Source organism: Sylvia atricapilla, chromosome Z (genome assembly GCF_009819655.1).
Source record: "Sylvia atricapilla isolate bSylAtr1 chromosome Z, bSylAtr1.pri, whole genome shotgun sequence".
NCBI classification, from domain to species: Eukaryota; Metazoa; Chordata; class Aves; order Passeriformes; family Sylviidae; genus Sylvia; species Sylvia atricapilla.
This window is the reverse complement of record NC_089174.1, coordinates 27,694,153-27,713,686: the sequence shown is the minus strand read 5'-3', so window position 1 is coordinate 27,713,686 and position 19,534 is coordinate 27,694,153. Positions and strand designations below refer to the sequence as shown.

At 40.8% G+C, this 19,534-nt stretch overlaps 1 protein-coding gene across 1 annotated transcript in view; it reads left to right on the top strand.

Annotated features, from left to right (window-relative positions):
- The first annotated feature begins 1,281 nt into the window (after positions 1-1,281).
- TNFAIP8 (TNF alpha induced protein 8) overlaps positions 1,282-19,534 on the top strand; it is a 57,218-nt gene continuing 38,965 nt past the window's right edge. The window contains exon 1 of the mRNA XM_066338442.1: positions 1,282-1,333. Coding sequence (XP_066194539.1) covers position 1,333 — 1 coding nt within the window. The 5' untranslated portion in view covers positions 1,282-1,332. The remainder of the gene's footprint in view (positions 1,334-19,534) is intronic.

The following is a 19,534-nucleotide window of genomic DNA, read 5'->3' as shown; positions in this document are numbered from 1 at the left end:
ACCCCTTTTCTATTTCGTTTAAGCTTGAAAACCGGTGAAAGTCTTGGGGAGCTTCATCCACCTCTGTGTTGCCACCTCTAGCAGAGGTACAAGTATGAATGATCTGATTAGTGAGAGATGCCCACATTAAGGAGCAAATTAGACTAAATGCCAGTTCAACAATACTGACTTTATTTTGTAGCTTTTAGTGTGTAGGGGAAAGAGTACCAGCAGAAGATAGTCAGCACCCATGGATTCAGTGGTGTCCTGCTGGTCCTTTTTCATTCTGGGCCTCTCAGTGGTGTGGTGGGGGGACCTGGTTCATTCCTCTTTTGGCAAGTTCTGTGCAGAAAGGGGTGCTGGGTATACAAAATCAGCCACTGACTGAAAATTTGTCTTGATGCGTTTTAGCAAACAACGTGCTTATTGCCTACAAGTAGTTGCATAGATTTCTAGTTAGTATTCTGTCTTCCATTGGTTAATAATTCCATTGCTTCCTATGCTAATTAGTAAGTTCTTTCTCTTCATTTGAGTCAGTGGGTTTCTTGGATCAGAGGCCTTTGTGCTTGGTGGTTGCCATCTCCCCTGCCGGAGTTACCTTATATCCATTCATGATTGTGGCACTGTTGCTTAATTGCATTTATTGCTGTCTTCCTTGTCTTGGGAGTTCTGCCTGATGTCCTTGTAGCCTGTAAATTTGGCATTTTTTGCATCCACTATCAGTGGTACATATTTCTTTCCAAGCTTCCAAGTTAACCTCCCCCTAGGCAGTATTGCTTTTATACAGCCCGGCTTCCTGGTATCCACAGGGGGAACTTTGGAGGCTGTTGGTGGTTGCAAAAGCCGTCTGTTTCGTGACTGGGGATGTTCCTTCTTCGGTGATAAGTGTGTGAGCTGCTGCTTTTCACAAAGTCTGTCCCACTGGGGATGTACGGACCGGGTTCTGTTAGCCAGATCTTGCCCCTCCCTGGCCTGGAATTAGCAGCTTCCTGGCACAAATTCCTCTCCCCTCTGGCCTTGATAGAGTTTAAGACTTGTTCCTTAACTCGTAGCAGTCCCTAAGCGACTCACAGAGTGGGCATGAGTAGCGCATGCATCTCCTTAGGCTCGCAGCAAGCTGCTGCGGACATTTAAACTCCCTCTGCATACGGCTCGGCAGACACCGACGATTGCCTCTCGGGTTTGGCGGAGCCGCTGGCGGGGGTCGAGCGGTCGGGGCGGCCCCGCCCCGGCCCGTGGCGAGCGCAGGGCAGGGCCGGCTGCGCCCCGCCCCGGTCCCGGCGGGAGCCGCGAGTTGCCGCCGCCGCCGCCGCGCCCGCTCCGCTCGGTCCTGCCGCCGCCCCGCGCACACACAGTGAGTGCCGCGCCCTCCGCGGGGCCCCGGCCCGCTCCCGCTCCCGCTCCCGCTCCCGCTCCGCCCGGCGGCCCCGGCCCCTGCCCTGCGCCCCGCGGCCGAGAGCGGCGGGGCGGGCCGGGGCCCGGCCGTGCCCCCGGCGGTAACGCTGGGCTCAGCCCGGGGGGCGAAACGCGGCGCCGGGTCTGGGGCCGGGTCCCTGCCGCCTCCTGCCCGACGGCTCCCGCGGTCCAGGTGGGAGCTGCCCGGAACCACGCGGGGAGAGTTTCCTCACGGCCGATGTGTCTGGGTGAAGGCTGCTTCGCTCTGCCGCACCTCCTCCGCACCCCCTGGGCTAGCTCTTCGCTGTTTTCCCAGAAATGTTTCTGGTTTCAGCCCCGGTGAGGCGTCCCCCCGCGTCCCGCTATGCTGGGGAGCGCGCAGCGCTGACCTGTAGCTCTTGAGGCAGAGGCAAGCGAGGTGATGCTGCTGAGGTCTGCACGGTGGTGGTAAAAGTCTAACTTTTCCACTTTGTCTTTGAAATACTACTAGGAAAAATCCTGAAGTTCCACCAGTAGAATTAGTTGTATCTTATTTACATACTGCTAATTAAATAAGAGGTCACAGTTCAGTGTGGGCTTTTCCTTTTTAGAAACCTGAATGGTCAATCTTCCACACCTCTGTGTGTCTCTAAGGGTACATGTTAGCAGTCTTACCTGACCACGGGTAAAACAAAACACGGTCCAGGTGATGGATGCTTCCCCTCTCTGCACGTCTTGTTTCAGTTATGCTCCTTTGCAAATTGTTTGTGTGACTGGTCAGTGAAACCGCTCACGTTACAGACTGCCTGGTCAAAACTTCTCCCGGCAGTCGTTTTCTCACTGACTGGCTGGGTTGACTGCTGCCAACGCTGTTTATCTTTTGTAAGCTCTAAATAGGAAATTTGCTTTGCAAGAGTGTCAGCAGTGGAGCCAAGCAAAAAAAAAAAAAAAAAAAAAAAAAAAAAACAAAAAAAAAAACACCTCCCTCAAAACCACCAAAACTGGAGGGGAGGAGTGTTGTGGTGGAAAGAGGTCCAAGACCTGTATTTGGAAGACAGAACTTTGTGAACTTGGAACATGCTTGGAAGCAGGAAGAAGGAACTGAAATGTTCTATCTAGTACATTTACATTTAGTACTGGAAGTAAAAGGTTCTAGTACATTTAGTGTCTCTACTTCACCTGAGAGCAAATTTCACCTGGAACGCTGTTGAAATAGAAGTTATGGTGCAGATCTTTGCAGGAGCACAAAACACTGCAGCTTGAAATGGAAGTTGCTCACTGTTTGCCCTGACAACAGGAAGCTGCTCATTTCCGTTAAATAGTAACTAGCCTGATCTGACTAAACCTAGATTTCAGTGTGCTCCATGGCTTAATTTATCTGTTTCGAGTTTTCTTTAAACAGTTGCTGCTAGGTGAAGAATAATACTTGCTGCTTGAAAAGGCTGAGTGAATAATCAAATCTCAGCTTTAGTCAACTTCATATTTCGGTACTAGGCAAGTCCTCCAACTGCTGGACAGTAAAATGCCCATTTAGCATTAAAGCAGCGGATGCGTCCCTACAGATTGGTTTTATACAAGGCTAATACTGAAATAGCAATTTAAAGTATGTAAATAGGGGCTTGTTGGAGATAAGTTACATCTTATGATTAATTTTCTTCAAAGTTGCAGATGTTTGTTTTTGATTTTACCTCATAAATAGAGATGGAGGGATAGAATTTGCCTTTATGTTTTTTGTTAATCCTTGTACATGACTAGTACAAAGATGAAAAGGAAGAATAGTCAACATATGGTATATGCTCTTAGCATTGTATAAATCCTTTAAAATTACCTACTTAATCTAAAAGGTTGGTAGCACCTTTCCACAGGTTTTTTTTTCTGTATTTATTTCATTCTAGTAGCTTTTACCACTTTCTAGGGTAAATTTGGTTACAGCTTCCTACATCCCTAAGATAAATCATAAGACAAATAAACAGTACTTTGCTTCTTTTCCTTTTTTCTTGTCATTTTTCATATTTTCCCTATATTAGATAGATCATTTTAACTACTTTCATCTTCTCCCACTGACAAATTTGTTACCCTGTGTTAGTCACACTTTGTGAATCAGATTATCTGATGAACAAAACAAAATTTTGTTGAAAATTAAGTATATCATTTTCTTGTATCATGTATATTTTCTTATAGGGAAAGTATTCTTCATACACAACATACCTTGAAAAAGTGTCAATACAAATTTCAGTAATGTCTACCTAGGCAGATTTTAGTGTTCTCATTTTTTGTTTGGAATATCAGTACACAAGCTGTGGTGCTCCAGGAGTTATGGTTTAATGTCAGAGTAACTTGAGGGCCTTTTTCGGCTGGTCTAGGAGGATTTTTGTGTCAATTTACTCACTGCCATGAGCAGCTGTGTTGTCAGTTCTATTTATCATAAAAATGTTTACAACATTCTTCAACTGTAATGTAGTGCAATTTTTTTTAATTTTATACTGGCTTTGAAATCACTGAAAGTGAGTATGGTTTGAAATTAGGTGGGTTTTTCCTCTTCTGCCTCCAGTGTCATCAGATCATAAGACCCAGAGTGAATGTTACATTGTGTTCAAGTGAAAGTTAAGATGGCATTTTTCAGTTAAGTATGTGAACAAGACGTTTCACACACCACTTTTACATTCTCTTTCTCAAGTAATGTTTTGCTCAAACCAGAATTTTTTTTTTAACCTGGAGATTGACCTCATCCTCCCTGAGAAGTGAGCTCTATGCTCTGAGACCGAGGTCTGTAATTTGCAGAGCAGTGGTAGTACTTAGCTGTTTCGTAAGCATCTCTAACAAGTCTCAGAGAAGGGGGAGAGTGTGGAATACAGTATTTGTGTTAGAAGCTGTTAATCCTGTGTTGCAGGTGCTGTTGTCTGAACTGATCGTTGACACTGTCACTTCAAGCAAAAACATCACTTTTTTCTTTATTTCAGTGTGCTGGTTCCTGGAATCTCTGTAGTAAGGCAGGAGTGTGAGATGAGGTGTTAAACAAAATGCACAGCTTTTAAATCACAGGAGTTTAAGCCATTCTTTAATTTCAGTATTTTTTGTTTGGAAATACAGATAATGAGCAGTAAATGTCTCAGCCCTTGAGCAAACCTTACAAGGACTTAAAAGGTGTTTACATGAGTTTTCAAAGATAATACTCTTAGGTGGCATTGATGTGTTGATATGCTGAGGATCAAGTCCAGAAGACATTAGTACCAAAATCTGCATTTCTTTTAATCTTTTTCCACTAAATGAAATTGTGTCTTCTAACAGGTTTTAGTTTTAAATATGCCTGACTTAATCCAAAATCTTATTTTTTCTTCTGGAAATATGGTTGTGTATTTTTAAATAACTGTTTTTGAAGCTCAGTGTATATAGTGGGATCAACAAAACTGGACACATTCAATCCAGCATTTTCTCCTGGTTTATGGAATAATGCAATAGTGTTGGCCTATGGAAATCAGGCTGTGTGCAGCTGTGGCTAATGGTAGTTATTTGGATACATGTCTGACCCTTAGTGATGGTTGTTAAATCATTTAAAGGAGGTGTGTGTGTATGTGAGCAGTGGGCTCTCTGTGTTATCAGTTGAGAGCCCTGTTCTGTACCTGTGTCTGGAGACCCCAGAATGAACTGATGGAACTTCCATTTACCATAGGAATTTGATATTTATTGCCTCATCAACTGCAAAATTTTTATCGTGTGGTGTGTTTAAGCCTTCTCAATTAATGGACTAATTTTTCCTGTAGTACTGGGGCCTTACCAGTGCATGTCTGAATGATGTGCCCATGTTAAAGAGATCTTGAGAGGAATTCAGGAATGGCAGAGCAAAATAAACTGTTTTATACAGAACTGGCTTCTATAGTTGAAGATTTTACATGCTTGCTTCTTTTAATGTCTTTGTCTGGTACTTGTAAACTAAATTTCCAGTTGCCAAGTATTTTTACAGACAATATATTTTTTTCTTGTTTGGTGTTTTGTCTACAGAAATTACTGGGGCTCCGTTATATTCAGGGTGAACTGTAAATACCTGAACTGAAGAAAAACATGTAACTGTAGTCCATGTTATTCCTCTACATACTAAAAAAAAATACATGTAAAAGGAAAGGATATATTAAACTTCAAGGTAATAAGAAGCAGAAAAATAAGCTGCAAACAGAGAAAGCATATACCTGCATGTCATTAACTGCTATGATATTTGTCTCTTGAGCTTCGAAGTGGTGGCGCCAACACTTCTCTTCTGATGGAAGTAAAGTCCACTACTTTCCTGTGACTGATTGTCCTCCCCAGCATATGTATGACACACAGATAATGTTGTAATTTGGGTGTCTTGAAAGGCATTTTAAGTAATAATAAGTGATCCAGCAAGGCAAAAAGAAACGAAGTGCCTGTTAAGTAAAACAGTGTTTAGGAAGGGGATAATAATTTTATCCAAATACATGGTAAATTGAAATTTATCAAACAAAATATTACATTTAAATTATTGATTGTGCAATATGAGGTGTGTAGCCACTCTGATTCCAGGAAGAGGAATTTCTATTTAGCTTCTAGCTGAATTAAGTTGGTTTGGACCAAGTTCCCATACTCCAGTGTTGCCCACTTCCAATTTGATGCATAGTACTGGACTCTCTGAAGTATGTTGACATTACTGCAAAATGTTATACTTATCTCAAGAACTTACTTCGCATGTGAGTACAGCTGAAGTTCTGGAAGTTAGTTGTGAAATCCCAAAAAAAAAGGGTATTAAAAATTCGGCTTCAGGTGATGAGGAGCATTCTCTTTCAGAAGTCTGTTGGGTGTATGTGCTGACTTGCACTACCAGCCTGAACATATTGCTGCTCTCACTCAGTTCTCAAAGAAATAAGTGTAATTTCCTGCTTCTGCCAGTTCTCCAGAAATCTGAGACATAACCAGGTCATTGCTATCACTGGCATCTTGTTGATAGGATGACGATAAAATAATCTCTTCTGCCTTCTTAAGGTTGCTGAAAACATTAAGCTTTATACTGGAAAGTATAAAAGTGAAGGATATGTCTGGGGCCATGAATCTTCTGCTGTGTTCCAATTTCAAAAAGTGATGTTTGCAACAAATCCTTTTCATCCATAAATAGTACACTGTTTAATAGCAGAAGGCTTATCCCCATCAGCTATAAATAGTGAAATGCTCTAAAATATGATTCAGCTTTTTTGTTGCAATGTGCAGAGTAAATAAATGCCTCTTGACTTACTGAAAGCATTCCAGTGTGTAGTGGGTTGACCTGGCTGGATGCCAGGCACCCATCAAAGTTACTCTTTCACTCACGCTGGTAACAGGAGAGAGAAATAGAACAAAATGTTCAAGGGTTGAGATAACGACCAGGAGAGATCGTCCATCAAATAGTATCACAGGATACTGAGAAGTAAAATAAATGTTAGAAACACCTTCCCCCCACCCATACCTCCTTCCCAGCTCTACGTTCTTCCCCCAGCAGTGCAGGGAGGTGAGGGATGGATTTTATGGCCAGTTCACCGTGCGTTTCTGCTGCTGGTCCAGCGTGAGGTCCCTCTCACAGGAGACAGTTCTCCAGGAACTTCTCCAGCTTGAGTCCATTCCACAGGCAACAGTTCTACATAAAATGCTGTAGTGTGAGTCCTCTTCATGGGGTCAGTCCTTCAGGCACAGCCTGTTCCGGGAGTGGGTCCCCCAAAGGCTCACAAGTCCTACCATCAAACCCACTCCAGCATGGGCTCCTCTCTCCACGAGTCTGCAGTTCCCTGCCAGGCGCCTGTTCCAGCACAGGCCTCCCAGGGGTTCACAGCCTTTTTGCACACACCCATCTGCTCCAGTAATGGTTCTCCATGGGCTGTGGGTGCACCTCTGCATCCCTGTGGACCTCCATGGCTGCAGGGGCACAGCCACTTCTCCATAGGCTGCACCATGGGCTGCAGGGGAATCTCAGCTCCAGTGCCTGGGTCACCTCCTGCCCTTCCTTCACTGACCTTGGTGTCTGCAGAGTTGTTCCTTTCGTATGTTCTCACTCCTCTCATATTCATCAGCCCATTTTTTCTCCTTCTTAAATATGTTATCACATGGGCATTACCATCATTCCTGATTTTCCCATGTCCATCCTGGAGCCCGTGGACATTGGCTCTGCCAGACATGAGGGAAGCTTCTGGCAGCTTCTCACAGAAGCTGTAGCACCCAATACCAAAACCTGGCCATGCAAAACCAACTATTTTAGTAGTTATGAAGGGTGTTTTGATGCTACTTTGCCTTGGGGAACAGAGAGGAATTGCTGCTATGTTAATTGCTACTAATAAAGCATCACCATTTTACATGAAGTGCGTTTTAGAGCTCTCTCTTGTACATCATGGTTAACTAATATGAAATCAGCAGCAAAACCATACTTCTCATCTTGTGCAGAACATTTGGTAGATGGGGTTTTTTGAGTGTTCATATGCTGTGGTTTCAGAATGCAGAGAAATATTAGCTTGGTGTTAGAAGGCACCTGTGCCTTTCTGACTCATCTGCTGCAGTTGGTTCTCTCTGAGTGGTAAGTGCATGCATAAAAAACCTAGATAAGGTCAGCCTAGTTAAATGGCCTGTATTTAAGCTCTGATTCTTGAGTCAGTTTGGAGTATTCATAATTAGATATGTGTTTATTTATGATATCCTTCCACTTCTCAGCAGAAGGTTATTTGTTTTGTATATATGCTTAGCCCATTTTCCTTAGTGTATTATAGTAATTTTCATGATCTGAGGAAGAACCTTTGCCCACCTTCAGCTCATTCCACATCCTTCTTCCTTCATTCAGAACACAAAATCTGCATTTTATCAGCTGGACTTCAAATAAATTTATGCTTTATAAGGTGAAACAAAAATGAACAACAACTGTTCAGCAACTTTTTTAAAAATTCTGGCTTATCTTGATGTTTTATTGTTATTTATTTATTATTTATTATTGTTATTTATTTATTTATTATTTTTATTTATTTATTTATTTATTATTGTTATTTATTGTTATTATTCTTGATGTTTTATTTATATCAAACGATATTAAGATTTTGCTTAATCCTGATGTATATAGTACTGTCTTTATGACTAACTGCAGAACTGTTTTATTTTTAAAAAATCCTCCTCTGAAGATTGTTTACCTTTATGTCTTTGATATGGAGAAAAACATTTTGCTGCTGTTGCACCTCCAGCTTGTAGTGTTTGGGATTCCAGACATAAATTCTGTGTCTCAAGTAGTCTAGGATTGATCTTATTTATAGTATTGCTAGAACTTTCAGCTGTTTTATCTTTTTGGCTTGACTGGAATGATTTTGTAGGCAGTTAAGTGGGTTAGTGGCATGTGAAAATTAATTATGGTTCTTACGAGATTAAAAAGCTTTTGCAAAAGATGTGGGAAGGAGGAGAAGGAGATAGAGCAAGAGAGACAAATCTCAGCATGTTGTTGGAACCTTGAAGTTTTCTTAGTTGTCCAAAGCATTGCAGCTCAAGTTAGAAGAAGGTAGTTAATAACTTTTATGTTTTGGTGTTTAATTATGTCTAGGATTACAGGGAAACAAGGAATAAGAAAGCTCAAGGATTTTTTTGTGTCTGTGCTGTACTTAAATGTTTGTATAACAAAATCAAGAAGGTGTGCTGTTTGTGGTACAAATTGACTGCCCCATGTTTGAGCTGAAGGACAGATCTGCATTGGTGGGATAACCAGTGCAGTATTTCATGTTTCTCCCCCCTCTCCTTGTAATTGCTTATAAGTTAATAAAAACAACTGTATAAAATATGTGAAGTTCATTTGTAGGGATATCTTCTGAAGTCTCAAGTAAGTTCAGGATAAGTGTAGCAGAGTTCTGAACCTCTTCCTTGAGTGCAGCCCTGGGTGGCAAGACTTGGGAGTGATGGTTGATGGAAAACTCCACAAGAGCCAGCAGTGTGTGCTCACTGCCCCTCTGCTCAGCCCTGGTGAGACCCCTCCCACAGGGCTGTGTCCAGCTCTGGTGTCCCCAACATGAGAAGGACATGGAATCCTTGGAGCAAACCCAGAGGAGGAACATGAAGTCAATAAAGGGACTGGAGCACGTCCCCGACAAAGCCAGGCTGAGAGATTGGGGCTGTTCCGCCTGGAGAAGGGAAGGTTGTGTGGAGACCTCATGGCAGCCTTGCAGGATCTGAAGGGGCCTGCAGGGAGGCTCGAGAGGGACTCTTCATCAGGTACTGTAGGGACAGGACAAGGAGTAATGGGTACAAACTGAAAGAGGGGAAATTCAGGTTAGATACTGGGAAGAAATTCTTTACTGTGAGGGTGGTGAGACACTGGAACAGGTTGCCCAGGGAACCTGTGTGTTGTCTCATCCCTGGAAGCATTCAAGGCCAGTTTGGATAAAGGCCTGGAGATACCTGGTCTAATGGGAGGTGTCCCTGCCTATGGCCGTGGGGGCTGGGACTCGCTGAACCTTAACACCCATTACACCCCTTAACATTCTATGATTCTATCTTCTGTGATTCCCAGCGGTTTCAGAATCATTTAAACACACTGAGGGGAAGCTGATCATCTTTCTCTGTTTGACTACAGTTTTATTTTCTTGCATACTGTGTAGTATTTGAAGTTACTGTGTATAAATTACAGGATGCTTTAGCCTCCTCTCTGATGAAATAATGATACAAAGCAGATCTGTTATAAGCAGTGCAGTAGGAATTTTGATATTTTTGTGTTGCTGCCAGACCTTTTTCTTGCTCCTGTACATGATAACGTATTGAGAGGTGGATTTTTTTCTTATTTGAAGATCTCATTCTAGAAATGGTTTGTATGATACCCTTATATTGCCTTGCATTTCATCTTAGGGTCTTATCTGTTACTTTTGTGAATTCAATTGATTATTTCCAGGCATATTTACTTAATTTGTTCTCTTTTAAGTTGTAGTACTTCAGTGTATTAGATCACTCGCATGTTAAAGAAAGATAAATATTCCAATCTTGATTTTTAAAGTTTATTAGAACTTACAGGTAGAGCTGAATGACAGTAGAAAAGCAATTAACATCTGAATTGTAGAAAAATCTGTGTAATCCAAGCAATGAATTTGTGTTGTATTGGTCTGCGAAACAGCACACTGGTCAGTGATGCAGAAAGTATGCTGATCACACCCAAATGCTTTTGTGCAGGTTTGCCAGCAGTATTTGCTGTACAAGTGTTTTTGAATATGCAGGTGGAGGTTTCAAGTCACTTGAAATGTCAATTTTGTTGTTAATACCAGGAGGATAACTGGGAATAGATAAGGGGGAATAGTGAATGTGAGGTCAGTGGTAGGGAATAAAATACTGTATGCACTTTTATTTATTCCTGTGAGGTGTTTGAATGTAATCTCAGGTGATTAACAGTTTATAAATTTCTTCTGATTCAGATATTACAATGGATAGTATAGAGAGCCTGAATTACTGCAAAACGATCCATCTGCTGAAAGCATGTTCTAGGCAACATCAAAAGATAAAAAGCACAGGTCATGGTCCTTGCCGTTGACCTCGCTCATACAGGGCTGTCCATCTCATCCAGGATCCCTAAACATTGGTTGCTTCCAGTGTTTTCTGACAGGCTTTGTACAGGTTGTTTATTGTTACCTGTAGTTCTTTAGAAGTTTCTTGGCATTTGGTCAGATTCCTTTTTCTAATTACCTGACTTAAAATTTATAGCCTTTAAAAAACAAACCCAAACTGTACTTCTGTAAAGATCTACTTTACAAGGAGCTCCCAGTTCTACATATCAAGCAAGGTACTTAATTTCAATGATCACAGAACAGGCTGTATTGAAAAAACATCCTGAGTGTTTGGGTCCACCTGATGGGGAATTTAGCATTTGAGACCTATAAAACCTCTAAGTGCCTAAAGCCAGAGCATGTGCTGCTGTTCTGTACACAGGAAACCGTGCCACAAAATCAACCCTGCTTTCTGCTCAAGCACAAGAAGTTATATGTATGTGACTGAGGTTGGGGAAGGAGAGTGTAGGCTTACAGTGGACTTTAAATTTAGGTTTAAAATTATAGGAAAGTGGACCTCTCTGCTAGCCAGGCTTAAATGCATCATGCAGCATTTAATAATCTCCCAAGTTTCACAGCTGTATGTGAGAAAAGTAGTACAGAACTCCACAGCTAAAAATGCAATTGTGACCTATTTCAGCTTTATTTGTCTTAAAACAATATAGTTTAAAAAGTGAATAGCTACAGCACAAATGTGAAAGTTGGTTTTCTGAGTCTTGATGGCAATAAATACATTGATGGAGAAGAAGGATAATGAACAGATAGGCAAAGGAATAAATTATTAGCTAGGAGGATTAAATTCAGAACTTGATCAAATCAAATACTTGAATAAGGATTAGGAGAACCTTGAGAAGCTTAAATTAACTTCTTGAGATGAAAAACAAAAGACTGAAGAGAAAAAAAAGCGCGTTTAAAGGTGTGTTTGCTCTTAATATGAACAACTGAGTAACACCATCATAAAGTAAGCTAAAGCTAATAAAATGTTTAACAGTGCCAGATAGAAGCAAGGTCGTCATCAAAGGCTGTTCATAGAAGAGAGGTGGTTTAGATACCCAGCATGACAGTCTGAAACTACGTGATCATGCAGCTTTTTTCCTGTGCTCAGTCAACTTTTTTTTTTTTTTTTCCTTTTTGAGTTGGTATGAGCTGAGAACACCACAGTTAAAATACACTGAAGGCTTTGCTGGCTCTAGAGCACTTTGCAGCGTGCAGTTCCCTGGAGAAAAGCTGTCAGACCCGTCTGTACCATTACAAGAAGCTCACAGCTGGGGCACACCTCTCTGAGAGGGTTGATTGCAGGCCTTAGGGGCACGTGGAGCAAAAGTGCCTGAAGCACAATCCATGCCTGCCATGGGCATCCCACCTGGTTTGGGGTGGCCTGCAGGGTGGAGGCACATCACAAGGGGTGCCGTGCAAAGCCCTCAGCGTGTCCCCAGAGTGGGGCTCCCTGCCCTGGGAAACCATCTGCCTTCAGCAGTGGTGTGGACTCAGACAGGAGTGTTTGTGTCCCCTGTGGTAGGTGGGTGACCAGGTTCAGATCTCAAGGGCTGTGCTGGCCACAGAGGCAAATAAACAGTTTGTCAGCTGATTTCACACTGGCAGCGTGAAGAGCTGTGACCATTCCCTAATTTCTCCTGCTCAGGTAAATTCAACTGAGGTTCCCTCAAGGGCAGTGCTACTGGGCCTGACTAATTTGGAGGTAATTTGTTCAGGTGCTTAGTGTTGCTGCAGTATAACCCTGAAAATAATATGCCTTAAGCTTGTTTATACCTTAAACAAGACCATATTGTAATTATGATGTTCAGGCTCTGGACTGAGTGCTGCCTGTGGAAAGCTGTGCATCCTACTAGCAGAAGTCCTTTAACAGTCAGAACTGGGAAATCCCGTTCTCTGGACAGCCCCCATCCTACTCTCAACCCCCTTTATTGATAGAAAGTACTATAGAAACAGTAATTTTCTCCAAAAGAAAACATGCAAAAAGCCTGTTACCTCGTGCTAGACTTCTCAGTTAAAAACATCACTGTAACATTTTCTGCTCTATTCTTCATCAGCTCTGGCCTCAGAGCAAGTTGTGGAACTCTGGAAGCCTGTAGCAGAGCACAGGACTAGGTGACTGTATCCCAAAGGTTGTGCTCCTGTGTCTGAAAAGTTTGGCTGAATACAGTAAGGCTGGAAATGAGAAATAGCTGTCTATACAAATGCAGTTATTGTGCAGCAGTTGTTCTGTAATACTTAGTGTGTGGCAACTTATAGCAAAACTAACTCCTATTTTGGATCTGCTTCTTGCAACTTTCAATGCAAGATTGCTTCACAGGAATAGAAGGGCTTCAAAACCATAACATTTTTCTCTCTCCTTTAAAAGTATTTCAAGATGTATTATTTATGCATAATTTAGTTTTTTTATCTATAAACAGACATTGACAGAGTGGTTCTGTTACATACAATGACAATCCTGAGGAGATTCACAAATCCATGTAGTTTAGAAAAAATGTTAGAGGAACGATATTTTTGTAGTCTAGTCTAACTGCTGAAAGAAGGTGGGAAGATAAACTAATGAAGTTACTCTAGTGTAAGCTAGTGAAATAAGATGATGAAATTCAAAAACTTTGAAAAGACTTCAGGCAATAACTTGTCTGCTCTCTTAGTACCCTCTTCTTTTGACTGCTCTAAAGGAAGTGAACTGATTAGTTTTACACCCATTCTTCTTGTAGTACCTCTGGCATTATACATGTACATATATACATATGAATGTTTAATCTGACTAGCAAATTCCACAGTCCCTCTTTTTTAGGCGCTCCATCTATGCAGAACTTGTACTTAATTCTTCTTTCCCATGCTCTTCTCCTCTTGAAAACTCCTTGGAGATATTTGGGTAGTGTCAGGTAAAGGCAGTCCAAGATGTTCTAGTAAAAAATAATCATCACTAAAGGAAAATGGGCTCCTCTTTGAGTACACAAGATCTCTTACTGACAGTGGAAGTGTGTAAGTGCTGGTGACTATGAAGGTGGTTGTGTGTTCGAGGGCAAATATGCTCCAGATATTGTTGGCTGTTTTAAACAAGTCAAAACCAAGCTGAAAAGGATCTGTTGGAGGAAACTATTCTCTATGACATTTTAAATTCTTTTTTGCTCTACATGATTGGAAGAGTTCATACATCTTTATTGGGATAAAAATTCCTTCCAAATTGTCATGAAGAAGAATGTAATTTCTTTTGTGGTTTGCTATAACTCAGGTGAGGAAATTTCAGTAACTGGTAATATGAGTATTATATGAGATAGTTTTCTTACATAACATCAGTTTTTTTACACAGTTTATGAGGTAATTCATACCAAGCTAAACCTTGTTATACACAGGAATGTTTCTCAGACATCCACTTGTAATGCTTATTTATTGATTTGATTCATTAAATGCCATGTGCTTTAAAAGTTGTTTTTCTGCCTATGATTCATATCTTTTCTCTCTCTCTCTTTTTTTTTTTTTTTTCAGAGTGACAAATCCAGACAGGTTTCTCTAAATTTCTGTGTAACAGCTGCATGTAGTTACATGTACATCAAGTAAATTTAGTAGGTCTGAGCAGTGTTCCCCTCTGTATGAATATCATACAGATAATACTGTGATTAAAGCTTTTTTGACATTGGATCCACAAACTAAATTTCTTCTCAAAACCTAATTTTTCCCTTGTTCTTTCAAAGTATTTCTCTTGGACTGAAGAAAGTAGCTCAAAATATCCAGACTTACATTTTCATTCATAGATCTTTAAATATTTTTTAAAGCAAGCTGTGTTCCTGTTTTTACTTGAAACATGCATGGTGTAATTTCAGCATGCTGGTATTCTCCTTATTTCCTTGACTGTGTGCTCCCAGTTTTTCAGAATCATAGAATGGCCTGGATTAGAAGGGACCTTCAAAGATAGATTAGGCCTCACCCTGGCCCCTATAGTCATCAAGGATATGTTTCACTAGACAGTGTTGCTCAAAGCCCCTCCATCCTTTAAACACTTACAGGAATGAGGCATCCACAGCTTCTCTGGGCAGTGTGTTCTAGAGCCTGTCCCTCATGGTAAAATATTTCTTCCATATGCCTAGTATAAAACTACGCTCTTTCAGTTGAAAACCCCTCGTGTTGTCACTATGGACTCTAGTAAAGTCTTTCATCCTCTTTATTTTAATCTCCCTTTAAGTATTGAAAACTCTAAAAAGTTTGGCCTAGAGCCTTTTCTTCTCTGGGCAGAACATCCCACCTCTCAGCCTGCCTTCATAGGAGAGGTGCCCCAGTCCTTGGATTATCTTTGTGGCTTCCTCTCTTCTCTCTCCAGCAGGTTCACATCCTTCCTGTGTTGGGGGACCCAGAGGTGGATGTAGCACCCCAGGAGTGCTGGAGTAGAAGGACTGGGTCACCTCCCTGTGTCTTCTAGCCACACTGTTTTTGATGCTTTTGGATGCCTCTGTGGGCTGCAAGGGCACAGTCCCAGCTTATATCCAATTTTCCCCAGTTTTGGTTTAAGTTCTGATGTGTGCATTTAACTGTATTTACAGCTCAGAACTCTGTCAATAATCTGTGCAGCTAGAACATTACAGATAGGCAATAGATTCAGAAGTTCTAGAAAGAAAGAAAGAAAGGAAGGAAGGAAGGAAGGAAGGAAGGAAGTAAGGAAAAGAAAGAAAAAGAAATAAATAGAAAGAAATAAAGAAATTAAGAAAGAAAAATAAAGAAAGAAAAAGTAAGAAAGAAAGAAAGATAGAAAGAAAGAAAGAAAGAAAGAAAGAAAGAAAAAAGAAAGAAAGAAAAAGAAAAAGAAAGAAAGAGAAAGAAAGAAAGAAGTGAGGGCCCTATAATAAAAGTCAGAAGTTATTCTGCTTTAAGTTCTTCCAGTCTGTATTCTTTTCAGGAAGGTGTTACGTTGTGCCTAATGTTATGAAAAAAAATTGATGGCCGTAATCCTCTATGAAGGAGTAGTAGGGTGGGAACAGTGAATGCAGTCTTAATGGCTTTGACTACATCCCAGTGCATCCCAGTAAGAAGTTTTAAGGAATATTTTATTATATTTGTGATTTTTCCATATGACATACAACTGAAAGAGTCTCATTTCCAAAAAGAGATGTTCTTAGCTAATGCAACAGAAGATAGTGTTTGCATGAAGCTTAATTCATTTAACATTTAGCTATGAAACTTCTAGATAATTCTGATGTCATGAAAGTGTTTAGGAATTTCTGGGAAAAAAATGAAATATACGATTTACATAGAAATGAGTCATCTACTGAGATCATTAAAAGAAAAAAAATAGAGGAATTGGACTGTTTTTCTGCATACATTCAGAAAATGTATTTCTTGATTGTTTCTGTATTTTTATAATATTACTTATTTTGATGTTTTGTGGGGGTTTTTTCCCTTAAAATTTCTGTTTAGAAAATACACCTCTTTTTTCCTGGGAGAACCCCTGTTTTGTTTGTCAGTCATGAAAAGCGAGCACTTTCAGCCCTTACATGCTTGCTTGGGTAGCATATGTAGATTTGGAACCTGTTTTTCAGGGGTAAAAGTATGGAAATTTGTTACTCTGCTGACAAGTTATTTGTGTAGTCTTAGAATGAAATTCTAACACTAACTCAGAATGCCATTAAAGCACCTCCTTGTGTTAACTACAACATCTAGTACCAGGTAGCTGTAAGGAAGTGTACCTTGTCAATAACCACAGAAAAGGGAAATTTTACAGAGTGTCTTTTGGATAACATCTTTTTTTTTCGTTTGTTTCAAAAGTGTTGAACTTTGCTAACACTACTTGCTCGTAAAGATGACGAATTACACCATGTTCCAGGATCTGCAGCTGTGTTAGCCCACTTGCAAAATAATGAATATATTTGTTGTAGAGACTGTGCAAGGAAACCAGTCCCTCGATGATTGATGCTCCTTTCCTTATTGGAGAAGTTGAAGCCAGGAATCTGGAGCTGTTGAGAAACTGCTTCAGATGGTGCATGTTAAAACCAGCAGTCACAGACTGAAACCAACTCTCATGCAGCAGTCATCAGCTACTTTCATTCAGATTTTTCTCTTATATTTTTTTCAAATAGATGTTGTAAAAAAACCCCTCACTTCTCAAGCTTCTTTCCTGAAAGAAATGAAGTATATTCTATTTTAAGCCTGTTAAGGTAATTTTTAACATGGCAGAAGTTGAGAAGTATCTGACTTTACTAAATGATTCTTTGAGTAGGAAGATAGATTTAAATAAATTCAACTTAAAAACCAGATATTCATACTATCAAATCAATCAGAATCAAACTCATTATGGACAATTTTCCTGGTTTTGCTGACTGTTTCTGGACCTACATTTCTCTGCTATTCTTCGACTAATATTGGATGCTATTCACTTTGACTCATAGAAAACATTTTCTGGTGTTTTATCACTTATAACCTTGGAACAATCAGTAAATATTTTTTGCTAATGTTTATGGTGCTAGTTTGAAATCACTTGACGGAATTTTTTCCTTTAATAGCTAAGACATCCCCTAATTCTTTCTTATAAATAAGGTTTATAAGAAACAGCTCTATAGCTTTTGTCCTGGTCCTGTGTGCACTCATACTGATTTCATCAGGCCACTGGTGGTGGCTGTGTTTTAGGAAGCATAGCTGGAAGCATAGCCTGCCTCCTGACTCACAGGTGCCCCTGTAGCAAGCATTTGCATCTCATGTTGTGGTCAAACCTAATTTTAACTCTGCACGGGCACTTTCACTCTTTACAGAGGTAGCTGGGGGATTTGCTCCAGTGTTGAAGGCTTCCCATACAGTTTTACTTGTCTTGTTTGTTGTGGCTTGTCTGTTCTCACGTGTTTTCATATCATCTTGTGAGCTAAAATAATTCTTTTCAGTTGCCTGCTATTCAGACCTTGGATATTTTCATAGGCTGCGGTCTTCTCTGATGAACATGCTCGTTGAAAGAGTAAATACATCAAGTTGCCTGCTGTGCAGTCCCTTCCCCTCACTGCAATTTCCTTTCACTCTTCCCTTGCAATTCCCCTGGTTTGAATCCTGCTCTCCTGAACGGTGCAGGGAAGTACATGCTTTTCTTTGCATACATGCATACACATCTGTCACAAGTAACATCTCTAGGTGGAGTTCTGTCTCTGCTGGAATCACTGCTCATGATATTTCTCTTCTGTTCTTACTGGAGAGAGACAGGTGGACTCCTCTGCTAAGCGTTTTCACACTGCCACAGGGATAGATACTCTCTGGCATTAACTGTTGTATTGTGGCAGCATTTCTGGTACAGCTTGGAAAAAGGTTGGACTCAGGGATCTTTTAAAACCGGAATGATTCTAAGACCAGTCATGAACGTGCAGGCTCATATGGCTGCATTACCAACAGATTCTTATGCACATTATTAGCAAACATGTGGCAGGACATGTTCTTCTTCATGCTTAGCTGTGACAGCCTCTCTGAGCAGTGTTTGTGATGGTGATGCAGATGGCTTTTGGAGCACAAGGATGTATAGGGCTCTGAGGTCCTGGAAGGACTTGGTGAGGTCCTGGTACACAATGAAAGCCGTGAAGTGGTAACTGAAACAGAAAGAGATGCAGCATGTTTGGTTCCTTCACTTTCTGCGTGTGAGAAAGTGTACACTTCCTTAGCAAAAATTGTCAAGATTCAGACATTAGAGCTTTTAAGAGCCACAGAAAATCTCAGGTGGAAAATCTCAGGTCGCTTGAAATTATCCTTGTTTCAGGTAAAGGTTAAACACTGCTCTCAGCATACACTGCTGAGGTAGCTGCTCATCTAGTTGGCCTGAGGATGAAGAAGGCCCAGTTTAGTAAGATAAATACCCAGAAGGAGAGAAGCTCAGTGATGTTTGTATTAGACATGCAGCTTTTCAAGCACTAGTAGGTGTTGAGATTGTGGATATGTGAGCCTCAAAGGAAGCTGTGGGGTGAATATTGTGCTGGGAGCATTTTGGGAGTGGTTTTGGAGTTATCACCATGAGAATTATGTGCCATACAATAAAATATGTGGTTGATGAAATCAATGGGATCAGCCACCAATGCTGACAGGCAAGTCTGATGCAATGACATCCGGGCTGGGGACATTATCATGGTAGGCCTGAATCTGGGTCTTGAGGTGGTCAAAATTGGTCATGTTGGGTGAAGGGTAGGTGAAAGAGAGAAACAAATGTGGTGCACCCAGGAAAAGGGGTTGTAAGGGCTGGTAATGTCCCCTTTACCAAGTATGCTTAATGCCTGACTGAAGGTAATGGGAATTTGGGCTGAGAAATGAGAAATAGGGCACACAACAAAAGTATTGTTTTAAAAGTGTGTCTTGTGGGTGTCGTTTCAAATGCAGGTGCCGCTGTGTAATCAAGCAGCACAAGATTATGCATGACAGATATACCAGTGAAAAGGCAGCTGCAGTAAAGGGCTGCATAATTGAAGGAAATATAGTGAGCTAATAAACTCAGTCTCAGAAAAGGAAAGAAATTACCAAAAAACAATTTTTTGACCTATGTGGTCTCTAAATGGTTAAAGGATATTGATACATGACTTTGGTTGGCTACAGGATAAAAAGAAAGGCCACACATTTTATGACTTTAGTGAGTTTCTGCAGAAGAGTTGAAGCTGTGCTTTATTGTTTAACCACATACCAAGTGTCTGTATCATCTTTTGTATGCAGATGAG